The 19,997-nt window shown below is 42.3% G+C and overlaps 1 protein-coding gene across 11 annotated transcripts in view; it reads left to right on the top strand.

Annotated features, from left to right (window-relative positions):
* The window catches only part of LOC122945786 (sodium channel protein type 2 subunit alpha-like), a 188,573-nt gene that overhangs the window by 120,071 nt on the left and 48,505 nt on the right, over positions 1 to 19,997 (top strand). For all 11 annotated transcript variants that reach the window (XM_044304982.1, XM_044304981.1, XM_044304983.1 and 8 more), the window contains 3 exons: positions 1,425 to 1,598; positions 2,154 to 2,510; positions 3,376 to 3,861. In XM_044304982.1, the coding sequence (XP_044160917.1) occupies positions 1,425 to 1,598; positions 2,154 to 2,510; positions 3,376 to 3,861 (1,017 nt within the window). The remainder of the gene's footprint in view (positions 1 to 1,424; positions 1,599 to 2,153; positions 2,511 to 3,375; positions 3,862 to 19,997) is intronic.

The following is a 19,997-nucleotide window of genomic DNA, read 5'->3' on the forward strand; positions in this document are numbered from 1 at the left end:
CCTTTTGGATTTCACCGGTCATTTTTTACAGATTTTGATTTCAAACTACTTCTCACGCATTTGGGCCCCTAAAATGCCAGGGCAGTATAACTACCCCACAAGTGACCCCATTTTGGAAAGAAGACACCCCAAGGTATTTCATTATGGGCATAGTGAGTTCATGGAAGTTTTTATTTTTTGTCACAAGTTAGTGGAATATGAGACTTTGTAGGAAAAAAATCAATAAAAAAAATCGTCATTTTCCGCTAACTTGTGACAAAAAATAGAAAGTTCTATGAACTCACTATGCCCATCAGTGAATACCTTAGGGTGTCTACTTTCCGAAATGGTGTCATTTGTGGGGTGTTTGTACTGTCTGGGCATTGTAGAACCTCAGGAAACATGACAGGTGCTCAGAAAGTCAGAGCTGCTTCAAAAAGCGGAAATTCACATTTTTGTACCATAGTTTGTAAACGCTATAACTTTTACCCAAACCATTTTTTTTTTACCCAAACATTTTTTTTTTATCAAAGACATGTAGAACAATAAATTTAGTGAAAAATTGATATATGGATGTCGTTTTTTTTGCAAAATTTTACAACTGAAAGTGAAAAATGTCATTTTTTTGCAAAAAAATCTTCAAATTTCGATTAATAACAAAAAAAGTAAAAATGTCAGCAGCAATCAAATACCACCAAATGAAAGCTCTATTAGTGAGAAGAAAAGGAGGTAAAATTCTTTTGGGCGGTAAGTTGCATGACCGAGCAATAAACGGTGAAAGTAGTGTAGTGCAGAAGTGTAAAAAGTGGCCTGGTCATTAAGGGGGTTTCAGCTAGCGGGGTTGAAGTGGTTAATATGGCTGATTGGTGTAGGTCTCCATAGGAGGAGCTGTATACTCAAAACGATAGTGAATATTTTAACGAAGACCATTTGTGAAATATGCATTTTTTATTTATGTTGCGTTGGAATAATAGAAGCTGACTGTAAATGTGAATGTTTCCTTTAAATGCTGCACCTTGAATCTGGATTATGATCTAAAACACATTAGACTTTAGTAATCAGCAAAGCTGCAGTAAGGATGACGGTCACTCTATTCCAGGAGGATAAAGTCTGCTTTTTTTGCTCAAGCCCTAACCATTCTAAATCGATCTTTGTCAAATCATTATGCAATTTCATGTTGTATTTTCCGTTTTTAGACCTGGTAGAGACCACAGTACTTACAATATGTTCTGGCACAATGCAGCACAGAAAATTCCGATATTGCTTTTCCTTCCTGTTTCTTTGCTTCTTTTTTCAACCCTGATACACAGGACACAGTCACATTTATACTTTTAGGCATGTTAAAATTCAGGCTTATTAAGTTTTATATGTGAAATTTGGATTCCTTTATTTGTACTAAGTTGAGAAAATAATAATAATCACATATGCCATCTTCTTCTTTATAGGTCTTCACGGGTATTTTTACAGCAGAGATGATATTTAAGTTGATCGCCCTTGATCCGTATTATTATTTCCAAGTCGGATGGAACATATTTGATAGTATTATAGTCAGTCTCAGTTTGATGGAACTCGGCCTTTCGAATGTGGAAGGGTTGTCCGTTCTCAGATCATTCAGATTGGTATGTAAACCAAAAAATTGTCTGTAGCAATCTTTTAAAACAGTGATTACTATTGGTTTGATTGACATAAATGTTTATAGGACAGTGGAATAAATTCTCCTAGAGTAATTTAAAAAAAAATGAATCGCTGTCCAAGGAGGTCAGTAGGTAAAGGAGGTCCCTGTTAGTCAAGAGATTGTGGATATAAATGTTCACCCCACACATTCTTTTAGGGGAGTAGCTAAGAGAAAGCTACTATTTAATACTTTTTTTTGGGGGGGAGCTCTGAAATCAAGTGGAAAAGGATTATAAGCTATAACTAGTCAGTTTAGCATTGTGGGCATTTAAAAAAAATGCTAATTTGGGCCAGTCAAGCATCATACAAAGACATCCACACCATAAAACACAATGTGCTTGAGATTGAACTAATATAACTTGTAGTGAAATGTTGTCGTAGCTACCCAATAGAAGAAGTAAAGTTCAAAGGGGGTGGTGGGGGTTAATGGCGTTGTAGACATTGCTGCTGAAATAAAGCAAATGATATTTAATATTAATACATTTGCTTTTCCTCCTCAGCTTCGTGTCTTCAAATTAGCAAAATCGTGGCCTACCCTCAACATGCTGATCAAGATCATCGGTAACTCGGTGGGAGCTTTGGGAAACCTGACCTTGGTGTTGGCCATCATAGTGTTCATCTTTGCCGTGGTCGGTATGCAGCTGTTTGGTAAAAGCTACAAGGAATGTGTCTGTAAGATTGCACCTTCTTGTACCCTTCCTCGTTGGCACATGAATGACTTCTTCCACTCCTTCCTGATTGTCTTCCGAGTGCTATGTGGAGAATGGATCGAGACCATGTGGGACTGTATGGAGGTGGCAGGACAATCTATGTGTTTAACAGTGTTCATGATGGTGATGGTTATCGGAAATTTAGTGGTAAGTCATTTATGTTGCTACCACTGAAAAGTTGGCTAAACATAGCATGGTGTGTTTTGAGATATTAGTATACTGGTAATGTACATGAATGGAAACTATAAAGTATAGCTTCTTGAAATCACTGCAGCATAGCGGACTAGATTTTAAAAATATTCTTACCTGCTTGTCATAATTTTGGGTCCTTTGTAAAGTGACTCGAGGTCCTAGAGGATCATAGAGGAAGCGGCTGCGGTAGTTGCTAGTGCATTGGGAGGGTGGATAAAGCTCCACATAAAAAATAATAATAATAGCATACAATAGTGTAAAATAGCAAAAGGAGTTATATTCTCCTTACCAATCCTCTCTCATACTCTACTAGTGTCTCTTCCTGATCCAGCGATGGTGTATTGACATGTGACTGCTGCACCAATTAAGGTCAGCAGTGGTGACGTCAGCGATGTCGACACATCACCTCCGAAGCAGGAATAACAGAGACCGGAAGTGTAGGCAGCAGGGGATCGGTAAGGTATTGCTTTCACAACATTATGAGCTGTTTCATGAGGTCGGAAAAGCCCTTCAATTCAGTATCTTTCTGTTCATTGCTTGCAGATGTGTGAATGGGGGAATTGGTCATTTCTTGCCCCTCTGTCCAGAGTATGGCAGTGAAGGGGGGTAATTTTATGCCATGGTGTCCAGTGTGTGGTTTTGTGAACCAAGTATGCCTAAGGTTCACTGGGGGACTTTCTAGTAGACTAGTGTGACCTGAAATTTGAACGAATAATTCTTTCATTTACAACACCCAAGAAAAAAGTTAGGATTGAGTTTATATTCATAACAATATTGCAGAATCCTAATGTTTTGTCTTATCTTTTAATTGCTTCCGTAGGTGTTAAACCTGTTCTTAGCTTTGCTGCTGAGCTCATTTAGTTCTGACAATCTTTCTGCCACAGACGAGGATAATGAAATGAATAATCTACAAATTGCCGTGGCCAGAATGCACATTGGGATAGCTCACGTGAAGAAGAGCGCACGGGAGTTTATCCAGAACGCATTTGTCAAGAAGAAGAAAGAATTAGAGGAAAATAAACCTCTGGAAGACATGCAAAACCAGAAAGACAGCTGCATATCCAACCACACCACTGTGGAACTCGGCAAAGAGTTTGAGTACCTGAAAGATGGGAATGGGACTACTGCCACAAGTGGAATCGGTAGCAGTGTTGAAAAATACATAATTGATGAAAGTGATTACATGTCTTTTATACATAACCCCAGTCTCACCGTCACCGTACCTATTGCTGTTGGAGAATCTGATTTTGAAAATCTAAATACAGAGGAATTTAGCAGTGAGTCCGATCTTGATGAGAGCAAAGAGGTAAGACTTGCTATTTCTTTATCTTGTGGTGGTTTGTTTGCTACATGTGTATCCTATTGTAGTATATGTTATATTCTTATATGCCGTTTTCAGACCTTACCCAGTTTTTCTAGCTTTTAAATTCCATACTTCAGACTGGAATTCAATGTAAAACCTACAGGAGGAGCAACAGAGTGAGGGAAGCAGAGAGCAGGAACTATGCGTTTCTTTAAAGCTAGGGTAAGGCTACATGCACACGAACGTTGTATGTTTCCGTGTCTGTTCTGTTTTGTTTTTTTTGCGGACAGGATGCGGACCCATTAATTTCAATGGGTCCGCAAAACATTGCTGTCCGCATCAGTATGTCCGTTCCGGAGCCCACCAAAAAAAAAATAGAACATGTCCTATTCTTGCAATGGATCCGCAAAAAAAAAACAATGTCATCTGTTTTTTATTTTTTTGCGGATCCGTAAAACACATACGGTCGTGTGCATGTAGCCTAACTGTGTGACTAAACAATAAGGAGACAGTAATTAAAGGGCATCTGTCAGCAGATTTGTACCTATGGCACTGGCTGACCTGTTACATGTGCGCCTGGCAGCTGAAGACATCTGTGTTGGCCCCATGTTCATATGTGTCCACATTGCAAAGAAAAATGCTGTTTTACCATAAGCAAATGAGCCTCTAGGAGCAAAGGGGGCATTACCATTACACCTACCGTCTCCTCTCCAATTTAGTTGATAGGGCCAGGCACTAAAAACATCATCACGCCCATTAAGCTCTTAATGACCGTGCTGACCAGGACCGTCTTAGGACCCATAACTATTTTCTTTTTTCTGTAGTAGCTGTATGAGTGCTTGTTTTTTTAAGGACGAGATACATTTTTCATTGGCACCGTTTTAGGTTGTATGTAGATTTTTGTTTAGCTTTTATTCATTTTTGGAAGCAGGAGTTGCAAAAAAAAATAAAAAATCCTGCCATTGTTTCGGTTCTAGCTGTTTGCTGTACACTAAAAATAGCACGTTACCTTTATTCTGTGAGTGTGGAATGGAAAAATAACAAATCCTACATTTTTTTATGCCATTTGGAATAAGATAGTGTACTGAAGACAGCCATTGGGGTCTTTATTAAATGCATCCCTCTGTCAACACCTTTGCTGCCACAATTGCTATTGATTGCACCACCTAAGTGGAATAAACTGCCAGGATTGGAGTTAGCTTCATTCCAGGCAGTTGCACTGAGAGACCGGGTGTATTACAACTGAGCTTCTGCTGCCATATTGTGGGGATACAGGCACTGCCCACCAGATCATCATGCTGGATATATGGTCTAATGATGCAGAAACTAGAACCCTCTTCATTATGGCTATATCCATCGTTGGTCGTTAAGGAGTCCCAGGCGAACATATACACTGCGTGTAACGGCATACAAGGGAATGCTCCAAACTCCAAACGGAACCTCACGAATAGCTGCTAGCAGACGAATAGGAAACGCACCCAAGCGGCTTACACTCCTAGCAATCAGTCTCTAACAGCATACAGTGAATCCCCCCAAGAACGAGACGAGGCTCTGTGTTGAAGGTAAAGTAGTGGACAGCCAGAGCTGTGTGTTTATTGTTCTTATATAACATTGTTGCACATTAGTACCACCCACAGGGTTTTGTAAGACAACCAATAAACACGTACAATACAGTAAAACACTCCCACACAAAATCCTCCCCCCTGCCTGTGATACAATTAACTTACAAACCGGATTCCAAAAAAGTTGGGACACTATACAAATCGTGAATAAAAACTGAATGCAATGATGTGGAGGTGCCAACTTCTAATATTTTATTCAGAATAGAACATAAATCACAGAACAAAAGTTTAAACTGAGAAAATGTACCATTTTAAGGGAAAAATATGTTGAATCAGAATTTTATGGTGTCAACAAATCCCCAAAAAGTTGGGACAAGGCCATTTTCACCACTGTGTGGCATCTCCCCTTCTTCTTACAACACTCAACAGATGTCTGAGGACCGAGGAGACCAGTTTCTCAAGTTTAGAAATAGGAATGCTCTCCCATTCTTGTCTAATACAGGCCTCTAACTGTTCAATCGTCTTGGGCCTTCTTTGTTGCACCTTCCTCTTTATGATGCGCCAAATGTTCTCTATAGGTGAAAGATCTGGACTGCAGACTGGCCATTTCAGTACCCGGATCCTTCTCCTACGCAGCCATGATGTGATTGATGCAGAATGTGGTCTGGCATTATCTTGTTGAAAAATGCAGGGTCTTCCCTGAAAGAGATGACGTCTGGATGGGAGCATATGTTGTTCTAGAACCTGAATATATTGATGGTGCCTTTCCAGACATGCAAGCTGCCCATGCCACACGCACTCAGGCAACCCCATACCATCAGAGATGCAGGCTTCTGAACTGAGCGTTGATAACAACTTGGGTTGTCCTTGTCCTCTTTGGTCCGGATGTCATGGCGTCCCAGATTTCAAAAAAGAACTTTGAATCGTGACTAGTCTGACCACAGAACAGTCTTCCATTTTGCCACACTCCATTTTAAATGATCCCTGGCCCAGTGAAAACGCCTGAGCTTGTGGATCTTGCTTAGAAATGGCTTCTTCTTTGTACTGTAGAGTTTCAGCTGGCAACGGCGGATGGCACGGTGGATTGTGTTCACTGGCAATGGTTTCTGGAAGTATTCCTGAGCCCATTCTGTGATTTCCTTTACAGTAGCATTCCTGTTTGTGGTGCAGTGTCGTTTAAGGGCCCGGAGATCACGGGCATCCAGTATGGTTTTACGGCCTTGACCCTTACACACAGAGATTGTTCCAGATTCTCTGAATCTTCGGATGATGTTATGCACAGTTGATGATGATAGATGCAAAGTCTTTGCAATTTTTCGCTGGGTAACACCTTTCTGATATTGCTCCACTATCTTTCTGCGCAACATTGTGGGAATTGGTGATCCTCTACCCATCTTGGCATCTGAGAGACACTGCCACTCTGAGAAGCTCTTTTTATACCCAATCATGTTGCCAACTGACCTAATTAGTGTTAATTGGTCTTCCAGCTCTTCGTTATGCTCAAATTTACTTTTTCCAGCCTCTTATTGCTACTTGTCCCAACTTTTTTGGGATTTGTTGACACCGTGAAAATTTGAATCAACATATTTTTCCTTTAAAATGATACATTTACTCGGATTAAACGTTTGATCTGTCATCTACGTTCTATTACAAATAAAATATTGACATTTGCCATCTCCACATCATTGCATTCAGTTTTTATTCACAATTTGTTTAGTGTCCCAACTTTTTTGGAATCCGGTTTGTACACAATGGGTTGATGTAATTATCACAGGCAGGAGAATACACAGTTTTAAACAATGTCTTCTGTCCTGGAGACAACCGAGGAGTAATTCAATTATTTCTCAGGACAAAGGGAAATCGCCAATACACACGTGGGGGCAATAGGACAGAAATCACTACTCAAATATACAATGTCCCAACCATTACAGGAAACATAGACATTTCCCTAGATGGCTTGGATCTGAGCGCACAATATATCCAAACAGCGCTCAGATGCCACAAACACAGTCAAATCGCCATGGGGTTTAAGTTTAGCATGGGCTGATGAGAGGGCCCATACCAGGCTTCTCCACCATCCAGTGGCGAGGTTGGTTTCGCCACACTGCGCATTGCTGCAAATTGCAGTAATATGCATATGAATAGGCTATTACAATCCAGATGTACAGTAACAGAATAAATCTGGTCAGAACTGAGGGCATGTTGTGGATTGCTTCAAAAAGCAAGTACAGGTGCAGCCCAACAATTAGAAGTAATCCCCATGCAGACCCCACAGCTGGACCACATACAGTATAATAGCCTAAAGCTATTATATGTTACAAAATCTTGCCGAACATGGTAGACATTCTGATTGAAGCCCCGTCTTTTCTTCCTGCTCTAAGTAGTCTTTATACATTATTGCTTTTGGGTTATGTTCATCATCATCATGTCTTACACATTAATCTCATTCTACCTTCCTCAAATTCTGTTAACTGTAGTTATTCACACCCCTTAAAGGGAACATGTTATCAACTTTATGCTGACTGTACTGAGGGCAGTATAAAGTAGTGACAGAAATGCTGATTTCAGCGGTGTGTCACACATCAGCTAAAAGTAAGTGGTTGCCGAGAACCAGCATCATAATCATTGCAGCCCAGGTCCTGAAAAAGTGTCATGGTTATTCCTAATCTCCTGCTCTCCCGCCCATCTGCTGATGACTGACAGTTCTCTCCTAGAGAGAAAGGGAGAAAACTAGGTGTTAGACTGTCAGTCATCAGCAGGTGGGCAGGAGAGCAGGAATTCATGAATAACCATGACTCTTCTCAGGTAGATTTGACTCTTTTCAAGGTCTAGGCTGCAATGATTATGATGCTGGTTCTCGGCAACCACTCACTTTTAGCTCATGAGTGACGCACCGCTGAAATCAACATTTCTGTCACTACTTTATAGTGCCCTCAGTACGGTCAGCATAAAGTTGATGACAGGTTCCCAGGTGATTTCCAGGAATATATATTGATGACCTATATTAACATCTGATCAGTGGGAGTTACCATATTTTTCGTCCTATAAGAAGCACCGGCCCATAAGACGCACCTAGGTTTTTGGGAAGGAAAATAAGAAAAAAAAATGTTTTTACTAAAAGGTGTGCTTTTGGTGGGTTTGGAACTAATGGTGGTCTGTGGATGGCACTATTACTGGGGATCTGTGGATGTCACTATTATGGGGGATCTGTGAAGGACACTGTTATAGGGGATCTGTGAAGGACACTGTTATGGGGGATCTGGGGATAGCACTGTTATGGGGGATTTGTGGATGGCACTGTTATGGGGGATCTGTGGATGGCACTGTTATGGGGGATCTGTGGATGGCACTGTTATGGGAGATCTGTGGATGGCACTGTTATGGGGGATCTGTGGATGGCACTGTTATGGGGATCTGTGGATGGCACTGTTATGGGGGATCTGTGGATGGCACTGTTATGGGGGATCTGGGGATAGCACTGTTATGGGGGATCTGTGGATGGCACTGTTATGGGGGATCTGTGGATGGCACTGTTATGGGGGATCTGTGGATGGCACTGTTATGGGATATCTGTGGATGGCACTGTTATGGGGGATCTGTAGATGGCACTGTTATGGGGGATCTGTGGATGGCAGTGCCATCCACAGACCCCCCCCCCAGCCCATAACAGTGCCATCCACAGACCCCCCACCCCTTAACAGTGCCATCCACAGATGTCCCCCATAAAACTGTCATCCACAGATCCCCCCCCCCCACACACACACACACACCGCTCCAGTGCTGCAGTATACAAATATAAAATGTCTCATTCAATTAAAAGGGATTAAACATGCCCCCTCACTCCTAATATTACTGTACACCATAACAGCTTCTGTACAATGCAGGCAGGCAGGCCGGGCGGCTGGCGCATCACTCACTGACGTCACGTGCCTGCGCCGCCTGCTTTATTCATAAAGTAGGCGGCACAGGCACGTGACATCAGGGAGTTACGCTGCTGCCCGCCCGCCCGGCCTGCCTGCATTCTACAGAAGCTGTTAGGGTGTACGGTAATATCAAAAGTGGGGGGGCATGTTTAATCACTTTTAATTTAATGAGACATTTTATATTTGTATAGTGCAGCACTGGAGTGGCAGGGTCAGAGAACAGTGACTGCACCAGCCCCGCCACAATTTCCGGCCCCCAGCTCCTCCTCCCAGACCCTCCCCGCTCGCTCATACATCGCAGCCTGCGATGTAAAAATTGTCAGCATTCGCCCCATAAGACTCATTTTTTGGGGGGGAAAAGTGCGTCCTATGGGGCGAAAATCAGCTGGTTGAAGAAATTGCTGCGTTTTGTGAACACTGTGGCCTCCTCAAAGTATACCAGACACAGGATTGTACATCGTACAGCGGCTGTGCTTGGTATTGCAGCTCAGGCCCATTCACTTGAATTGGACTGAGCTGCCCATATGCCATGTCATTAATGAAAGTGACATCACTGGCCTGGGAAGAGGGCCAGTGACACCACTGGGAACCAGAGCACCACGGCCTCTTCAAGCAGATGGTTGGCAGAGGTGCCAGAAGTTGGACCCCACCAATATTTATGACCTATCCTGAGGATAGGACATTAATATTCTAGTCCTGGATAACCCCTTTTAACTCCAAACATTCCTTGATGCCAAGTATTGTTCTCATTAAATGTTCTTTCCACGGAAAGCACAAAATGAATGTTACGGGCAGTGGTTGTGAATTTACTAGACCAACCAACCAAATTAAGGCTAGACCTAAGGCCCCTTTCACACGAGCGAGTTTTCCTGCGTGGGTGCAATTCGTGACGTGAGCGCATAGCACCCACACTAAATCCTGACCCCTGTGTACATGACCTTTTTTTTTTTCACGCATCAGCTTTGCGTTGCATGAAAAATGCAGCATGTTTTATATTCCGCGTTTTTCACGCAGCCCAGGCACCATAGAAGTGGGCTTCAGTGAAAAACGCATTGCATCCAGAAGCAATTCGGGATGCAATGCGTTTTTCACTGATGGTTGCTAAGAGATGTTGTTTGTAAACTTTCAGTTTTTATCACGCACGTGAATAATGCATTAAAACGCACTGCACCCACGCAGAAAAAAAAAGAATAACTGAACTGAATCGCAGACAAAACTGACTGAAATCTCTTAAAAAATGGTGCGATTTTCACTGAAAGCATCCTGAACGCATCCGGAGCCAATCTGTATAGTTCGTGTGAAAGAAGCCTAAGGGTGTTATCCTGGCATTCCCCTATTTTTCACTGTTTAACCCGTATACAAGGATCTAGCCTTTGCTGCAGGGGAGCTACCAGGCTGCTACCTCTTAGAATAGCCCTGGTGTGGTTGTTGGCAGCTTACCCATGGGACATCCATGCAAGGCAGTGAGGGATCAGGCAATCCTTGTAGTAAGAAAACAGGCTGAGGTAAAAAGCTTCTACTAAAGCCTCATTATTCCAGATCATTTCATAGGACAGGGTGCAGAATAGTATGGCATATTGCCCAATGAAAACATGGCCCTGCCAAAGTTGCAAAAGGAAGGAGGTGGCAGAAAAGGTACGCCCAGGTTCTTCAAAGACTCTGCGGAAAGTGGCTAGGAACTGTTGCAGATTAATGGTCACTGGTTCACCTCTCTTCTACAATGGATTAGCCCAGGTGAAATCTTTAACTGAAAGGAACGAAATTATAAAGGCCACTTTAGCCCTGTCAGAAGAAATGGATGGTGCACAGGATAAGGAAGCCACGACACAGCTTGGGAACACTATTATAGTATGGAGTTAAAGACAGGTATAAACTGGAATCTTCAGCAGGCAACACTTAAGGCGGAGATGGAGCTGGGCCTGAGGCAACGGTCAAAGCATTTAAGCGGGTGGACATTTGCATAAAGTCCAGCATTCGCTCTTGGCAGTCACGCAATTATACCAGCTACTGGCATATTTCAGATTAACTCATCTGAGGTGGGTCATTAGGATCCATTGTCTGAGAAAACTATTATGGCCAATGGTTGTGGAACCACTGTACCGAACAACTGGTTTAAATTAGGGCTAGCTCGAAGGGCGTTATTTTGGCAGTCCCCTGGTTTTCACCCTTTTACTCCTATACAGGGATCTGGCCTTTGCTGCAGGGGAGCTACCAGGATGCTACCTTTTGGAACAGTCCCGATATGGTTGGAGGCTAACTCAGAGGGGTCTGAGACACCGATGTGAAGCAACCACCAAGGGAATCAGGCAAAGCAGGCCAAGGTCAGGGCAGGAAGAATTTGTGCATAACCTTGAAACAGTCCAAAGGGGAAGGCAGGAGGCACAGGGTCAGAACAGTGAACAGACATGGGTTTGGTCAAGAGGCAGAGGGTCAGAACCTGAAAATAAGGCAGAAGTTGGTAAACAGCCAGAGAAACCCCTCTTTTACAGGCTCTACGGTAGGCTAGGTTAATCCTTGAAGTACTTCATATACACAATGTAAACTAACCCTAATTCACAAACAGCAGTAGCTGTCATGCCATCATTGAAACAATGAATTGAAAACTAGCATAAAAAAATCGCTTTCATGCTATTGATCAGTGGTGCCCAACCATTTCTCGTCTGAGGGCCACACTAGACATGGTATAAATTTTGCGGGCAAGAACCAGGTAGCTTTGCTAGAAAGAAATACAAACATTGTGAGGGGCACGTGTGAGCATTACTACTGTGAAGAGACAAATATCTGGGCATTTTTATCTGTGATGGGGCACATCTGGGCATTACAACTGTGAAGGGGGCACATCTGGGCATTACCACTGTAAAGGAGGCACATCTGGGCATTACCACTGTGAAGGGGGAACATCTGGGCATTATCACTGTGAAGGGGGCACATCTGGGCATTACCACTGTGAAGGGGGCACATCTGGGCATTACCACTGTGAAGGGGGCACATCTGGGCATTACCACTGTGAAAGGGGAACATCTGGGCATTACCACTGTGAAGGGGGCACATCTGGGCATTACCAATGTGAAGCAGGAAAAAAATGGGCATTACCACTGTGAAGGGGGCACATCTGGGCATTACCACTGTGAAGGGACACATCTGGGCATTTTGTAGTAGTAATGCCCTGTGTGCTCCCTTCACAGTAATAATGCCCATTGTGCCCCCTCCATAGTAATAAAGCCCATTGTGCCCCCTTAATAGTAATAATGCCCTCTGTGTCCCTTTGTAGTAGTAATGCCCTCTGTGCCCCCTTCACAGTAATATGCACTGGCACACACACACCACAGTGGGTGCATTATATATTTTTTTTACTGAAGCAGCAGCAGGCTCAGCTCTGCTACAGTGTATATTTGCACACACTGTCTGTGACACACAACACTGTTGGTCACTTCAATTCACTACAAGGCACACAGCCGTTTTTAGGGGGACTAGAGAGGAGCACTAGATCGAGCGAGCAGCTGCAAAGATAGAGATTTTTTTCCTACCCGGAGGAGGGTGAACTGCAGCCGACGGCAAGCATGCAAGTGAGTGAGATAAGTGCACACACACTCCCTGACACACGCTACTTCATTGGCTGATCCCCCTGCTGCGGCGCTGCCCACGTGACCTCCCCTCCTCTGTCTCTGTCATTGCTAGCTCCACTCATCCCATCTGATCCATTCAGTGAATGATTCACGGAATGGCAATGGCCGGCCGAGATGCGCTCTTATTTACAGTTCGCTGCCTGATGCTGGCGGCACTGCACCCCCTGTATAGCTGACAGCATCACAAGCTCTGCCTTTGGTCACTGCACGGGCCGCATGACACAGCTTCGTGGGCCGGATTTGACCCGCAGGCCGTAGGTCGGGCTTCACTGCTATAGATAATTGTGACCTACTTAAAAAGGGCCTGTTAGCCGGATCAATTCAGTTGGCGCTGATCAGTCCACCTGATCAGTTTCTCATCATCTTCATCATCATCATCATCTCAAGACAGCCCCTGTACATGTAACCTTTTAGGGCTGTTATAGAGGGAGGTCCCTCACTCACTAAGTAAGAGTGGTTTCCTTCTAGTGGTCCATCAATGTATTAGACTGTCAGCCATTCCAGAAGTCCAACCTGCAGGTTTGTCTTGTATTTATGAGACAGGTAAACCATTCATAACATTAAAACAATGATTATCTTATGACAACGACTGTGATATGTCAAAGGATGGGATATTAGAAAGCAAATGAACAGATTAGGCAGCACGTGAACAGTCAGTTCTTGGAGTTGATGTTTTAGATGCAGTAAAAATGTGGAAGTGGAAGAATCTGAGTTAGTTTGACAGACTGGAGAGAGTGCCTGGCACATGAGCATCAGAATTGGACCATGGAGCAATGGAAGAAGGTGACCTAGTTATATGAATCACATTTTCTTTTTTTTACTATATGGGTGGGAAGGGATATGGAAAGAAAGCAAGCTGGTGGAAGGCAGTGTGATGACACTGGCAATGTTTTGTTGGGAAGCCTTGAGTCCTGGCATTTATGTGAATGTTATTTTGACACATACCACCCAACTAAACATTGTACAGAATAAGTATACTCCTTCATAGAAATAGTAAACATGTAATAATTATGGTCTCTTTCAGCATGATAATGTGCCCTTCCACACTGCAAATAGTGTTCAGGAAGGGATTGAGAAGAAAGGGATGCAAATGAGCTCTTCATGAGCTCATTTGCGTCCTTTTCTTCCCAGAATTCCAGAGGAGCATGTATGGCCTATAAGTCTCCTCTCTCCAATGAAAGATAGTACCCCCCAAATCAGGAATGGATTGAGGAACATGATAAAGAGTTCATGGCGTTGACCGAACTTCCAGTTTACCTAGACCTCACTTCAATCAAGCATCTGTGGGATGGGCCAGAAAAATATTCCAATCCATGGAAGTTCCACCTCAATGCTTACAGGATCTGCTGCTTACATCTTAGTGCCTAAAACTACAGGTCACCCTCAGAGGTTTTGAGGAGTCCATGCCTCAGTGGGTCAAAGCTGTTTTGTAAGCACAAGAGGACCTATACAATATTAGACAGGTGGTTTTAATGTTCTGTATTTTCAATTTGTAAATTTATTAATCAGGATTGTTAGTACACAGACATAGTTCTGAGGTTTTCGTCACTTTTTGGCTTTCAACCATTTGAGCCGGATAGATATATTTACAGAATACTGTATGGTAGACACACAGACAGAGGAACTTTGCAAGATGGATCTAAGTCGATTACTACTCTATCCTCTCTGCCAAGTGAATCTAAAATCCTTTGAGCACATTTTCTGAGCTGTTTTAATGCTGTTGTATTATAAGGTAATTACTGTCTGTCATGCAGCATTGGCTGTAGGATAGTAGTAAGTGCTGTTTAGTTATAATCCAGTTTTTCCAGTTTTTGTGTTTTTATATGGCGCTGTTATTGAGTACACCTTCATCTTTAAAAGGGTCCTAAAAATCTAGATCAAGACAAAGTGAAGGCTGTCTGCAGGCTGGCTGAGAGGAATTGGAAGGCTCATTTTCTCTGAGCTGTCTCTGTTCCTTTAATTTATGTTTTATATCAAAATACCTAGTGTAACGGATCTCCTGGCACCCCGACCGGGTACCTCCGTCGATAGATGCTCCTAGTGCTTTCCGAGGACTCCAAGCACTCCACTTGACACTGTACGCACTGCAGATCCCACGAACCGCCGAAGCTTGGTTGAGGTCTCACCGTCTCCTACCCACCCTGGACCTACGACAAGGCTCCAGGCTCCAGTGGGTGAACCTCTCCTAAATCCCGAGAGCAGGAACAGCTCTTACAAGAGCTAGTAGTTATGCCAGGGGAGTATAGAAAATCTTCAGCATATAGCAATCCCCCAGTGTCGATCAGTTACCCAAAAAACAGCCTCAACTTGGTAAAGGGTAAAACAGGAACTCTTTATTTGAACACACAGCATTGATTTATACACATCTTCCAGCAAGGTTACCACCCACAGGGTTTTGTAAAAACAGCCAATCATATGCATTTACAGTATTGACACCTTCCCAGCAATTGTACACAAACCCCCCCTTCCCTCTGTAACGCAATCAACAAAATACAATAAGCGTTGTCTTTGACGCAATTAACTAACACATTGGCATTGTCTGAGACGCAATCAACAAAATACAATTACCAAACGTAGTGGGCTAACTTAATCAATCACAGACAGAAACCACACATTTTTCCCAAAACACAGAAAACACTACATATCCCCATAATGTATACAGTCATGGATAGCTCTGATCTGGGTGAACAACATATCCAAAAATCACCCAGATCTGAGCAGGGGTTCCCGAATTCCATGGAAGTCACATTTGGCCGGCCGCAAGCATGGCTTTTCTGCCCAAAACAGTTCCACAGATTTAAGCTGTGCGGCCGGTCTGTCTTCTCCTTCAAAGTTAGTATGGGCCATAATCCTGGGGCAAGAGGCTGGCAAAAAGGCCCCTCCAAAACCCAGTGGCGAGGTTGGTTTCGCCACACCTAGCATTGCCAGTGTTTGCCATTCTAAACTACTCTAAAAGCCAAATGGGCCAGCCCTAGTGGTATGAGACTTATTCCATCGCACTGGGCGCATAAACTGTTTTTGCTAAAGGGGGTGGAATGATGGCTTTTCTTCCTTGGATGTTGACCATCATGAATCCTGATATTAGTTGTGAAGCGTTATTATTTAGACAGTGTAGTCAAGTTTTTTTAAAGGAGTTTTCAGCACTTTTGCATGGTTAAAGCTAGGTAGGGGCCAGGAAGAGAAGGACAAACATATATTTTACAGAGCTTTTATTATCAGGAGTAGCTTGAATATGAACTTGGATGTACATGTTTCCTGTGCTCATAGCTGCCATAGATTTCATATATAATTTAATGTAAGTTTACAGCTGTTATTTGGTTACTATATGACAGAGTTATGTTGATATTTACTTAGGCATGATGTGGCAATGATACTTGGCACTAGAGAGTAAAAAATTTGTGCAGTATATGGTGGTGGCAGCATTGTTTAGCATTGTTATCTGGGCACATGTATGGTGTTATTTGGCCTACATACAGGTGAAACTCGAAAAATTTGAATATCGTGCAAAAGTCTATTTATTTCAGTAATGCAAATTAAAAGGAATTACATTAATGCAGCTTAACCCCTTAAGGACATATGACGTACCGGTAGGGCATGTTTACCGAGTACTTAAGGACACATGACGTACCGGTACGTCATGAGTTTAAAACGGGATTGCAGTGCTGCGGGGGTTAATCGGAACAGGATGCCCGCTGAAATCATTCAGCGGGCATCCAGTCACAATACCGAGGGGGGGGGGGTCATATGACCCCCCCGTATCAGCGATCGCAGCAAACAGCAGGTCAATTCAGACCTGCAGTTTGCAGTGCTTTCTGCAGTTTCAGGGACTGCGGGGATCAGAAACTTTAAAATGCCCAAAATATAGATTTTTCACCCCCCCCCTGCACCCCTAAATGATTTTATGCCGGCGGGTGGTGCAGGGAGGGTGTTGCAGGCGGTGCGGAAGGCGGGCGGTGCGGAAGGCGGGATCGCGATCCCCCACCCGCCTCCTCTTGAATATTCATTGGTGTCCAGTGGGTATACCAGAGTGTCAGCACATTGCTGACACTCTGGTATAAACAGCTGACATCTGTGCTGTGATGTCAGCCGTTTAACCCTTTCCATACCGCGGTCCGTACGGACCTCTGTATGGAAAGGGTTAACAGTCAGGGAGCTCTCTCCCTCTCCCATCGGGGAGCTGCTGTGCCTTTGCAGCCCCCAGACAGGATGGGGTCACAGAGGGAGGGAGCTCCCCCCCTTCCCCTTCCCCGTCTGCTCAGTTGTGGCAGACGGGGAAGGTTCCCATGGCAACAGGACGCTTTCTCAGGCATCCTGCTCTCCATGGTGCTGAACAGATCTGTGCAAGGATCTGTTCAGACAAAGTGTAAGTAAAATACAGTACAATACACTATATAGTGTACTGTACTGTATTATACAGACATCAAACCCACTGTATCTTCAAGAACCAAGTGGGTCTGGGTCAAAAAAATTAAAAAAAAGTAAAGATAAAAAAAACATTTATCACTGAATAAAAAAAAATAAAAAATACACTACACATATTAGGTATCGCCGCGTCCGTAACGACCTTATCTATAAAACGGTCATGTTACTTTCCCCGCACGGTGAACGCCATAAAAATAAAAAATTAAAAACTATGAGGAAATTGAAATTTTGCCCACCTTACTTCCCAAAAAAGGTAATAAAAGTGATCAAAAAAGTTGCATGTACGCCAAAATAGTACCAATCAAACCGTCATCTCATCCCGCAAAAATCATACCCTACCCAAGATAATCGCCCTAAAACTGAAAAAAACTGTGGCTCTTAGACTATGGAAACACTAAAACATGATTTTTTTTTGTTTCAAAAATAAAATCATTGTGTAAAACTTATAAAAACAAAAGAAAAGTATACATATTAGGTATTGCCGCGTCCGTATCGACCGGCTCTATAAAAATATCACATGACCTAACCCCTCAGATGAACACCGTAAAAATAAGAAAATAAAAATGGTGTAAAAAAAGCAATTTTTTGTCATCTTACGTCACAAAAAGTGTAATAGCAAGCGATCAAAAAGTCATATGCACCCCAAAATAGTGCCCATCAAACCGTCATCTCATCCCACAAAAAATGAGACCCTACCTAAGATAGTCGCCCAAAAACTGAAAAAACTATAGCTCTCAGACTATGGAGACACTAAAACATGATTTTTTTTGTTTCAAAAATGAAATCATTGTGTAAAACTTACATAAATAAAAAAATTGTATACATATTAGGTATCGCCACGTCCATGACAACCTGCTCTATAAAAATACCACATGATCTAAACGGTGCCAAAAAAGCTATTTCTTGTTACCTTGCCTCACAAAAAGTGCAATATAGAGGAACCAAAAATCATATGTACCCTAAACTAGTACCAACAAAACTTCCACCCTAAATGGGGTCACTTTTTTGGTGTCTCTACTCTAGGGATGCATCAGGGCTTCAAATGGGACATGGTGTCCAAAAAAAAAACGTATGACATTCCTTTCCTTCTGCGCCCTGCCGTGTGCCCGTACAGCAGTTTACGACCGCATATGGGGTGTTTCTGTAAACTACAGAATCGGGGCAATAAATATAGCATTTTGTTTGGCTGTTAACCCTTGCTTTGTTACTGGAAAAAAATGGATTAAAATGGAAAATTTGCCAAAAAATTGAAATTCTCAAATTTCATCTCCATTTGCCAATAACTCTTGTGCAACACCTAAAGGGTTAACAAAGTTAGCAAAATCAGTTTTGAGGGGTGTAGTTTCTTAGATGGGGGTTACTTTTATGGAGTTTGTACTCTAGGGGTGCATCAGGGGGGCTTCAAATGGGACATGGTGTAAATAAACCTGCCTTCCAAAAACCATACGGCGCACCTTTCCCTCTACGCCCTACTGTGTGCCCGTACAGTAGTTTACGGCCACATATGGGGTGTTTCTGCAAACTACAGAATCGAGGCAATAAATATAGAATTTTGTTTGGCTGTTAACCCTTGCTTTGTTACTGTAAAAAATGATTAAAATCTGCCAAAAAATCTAAATTCAGAAATTTTATCACCATTTGCCATTAACTCTTGTGGAACACCTAAAGGGTTAACGACGTTTGTAAAATCAGTTTTAAATACCTTGAGGGGTGTAGTTTCTTGAATGGGGTCATTTTTGGGTGGTTTCTATTATGTAACCCTCACAAAGTGACTTCAGACCTGAACTGGTCCCTAAAAAATGGGTTTTTGAAAATTTCTGAAAAATTTCAAGATTTTCTTCTAAACTTCTAAGCCTTGTAACAAAATAAAATATCATTCCCAAATTGATCCAAACATGAAGTAGACATATGGGGAATGTAAAGTAATAACTATTTTTGTAGGTATTACTATGTATTATAGAAGTAGAGAAATTGAAACTTGGAAATTTGCAATTTTTAAAAAAAAATTGATAAATTTTGGGTAAATTTGTTTTTTTATAAATAAATAAAAAAAATTGACTTTATTTTACCAGTGTCATGAAGTACAATATGTGACGACAAAACATTCTCAGAATGGCCTGGATAAGTCAAAGTGTTTTAAAGTTATCACCACTTAAAGTGACACTGGTCAGATTTGCAAAAAATGGCCTGGTCCTTAAGGTGAAAAAAGGCTGTGTCCTTAAGGGGTTAAAATTCGAATTTTGTGAAAAGGTTCAATATTCTAGTCTCAAAGTGTCACACTCTAGTCAGCTAATTAATCCATATCCCCTGAGCAAAGGGTACCTCAAAATTTGGACTTTGGGGTTTCATAAACTGTAAGCCATAATCATCCAAATTATAACAAATAAAGGCTTGAAATTTCTCTCTTTATATGAGTTTATCTCATATATTAGTTTCACCTTTTAAGTTGCATTACTGAAATAAATGAACTTTGCACAATATCCAAATTTTTCAAGTTTCACCTGTATAGGACTATTATTTGAACAATGTACTAAATAGTGCTTACTGTGGTATGGTTATTTGTACAATGTACACCATGTTGAGAGGGGTGCCTACAGAATATACTG

The sequence above is a fragment of the Bufo gargarizans genome, chromosome 8 (genome assembly GCF_014858855.1).
Source record: "Bufo gargarizans isolate SCDJY-AF-19 chromosome 8, ASM1485885v1, whole genome shotgun sequence".
NCBI classification, from domain to species: Eukaryota; Metazoa; Chordata; class Amphibia; order Anura; family Bufonidae; genus Bufo; species Bufo gargarizans.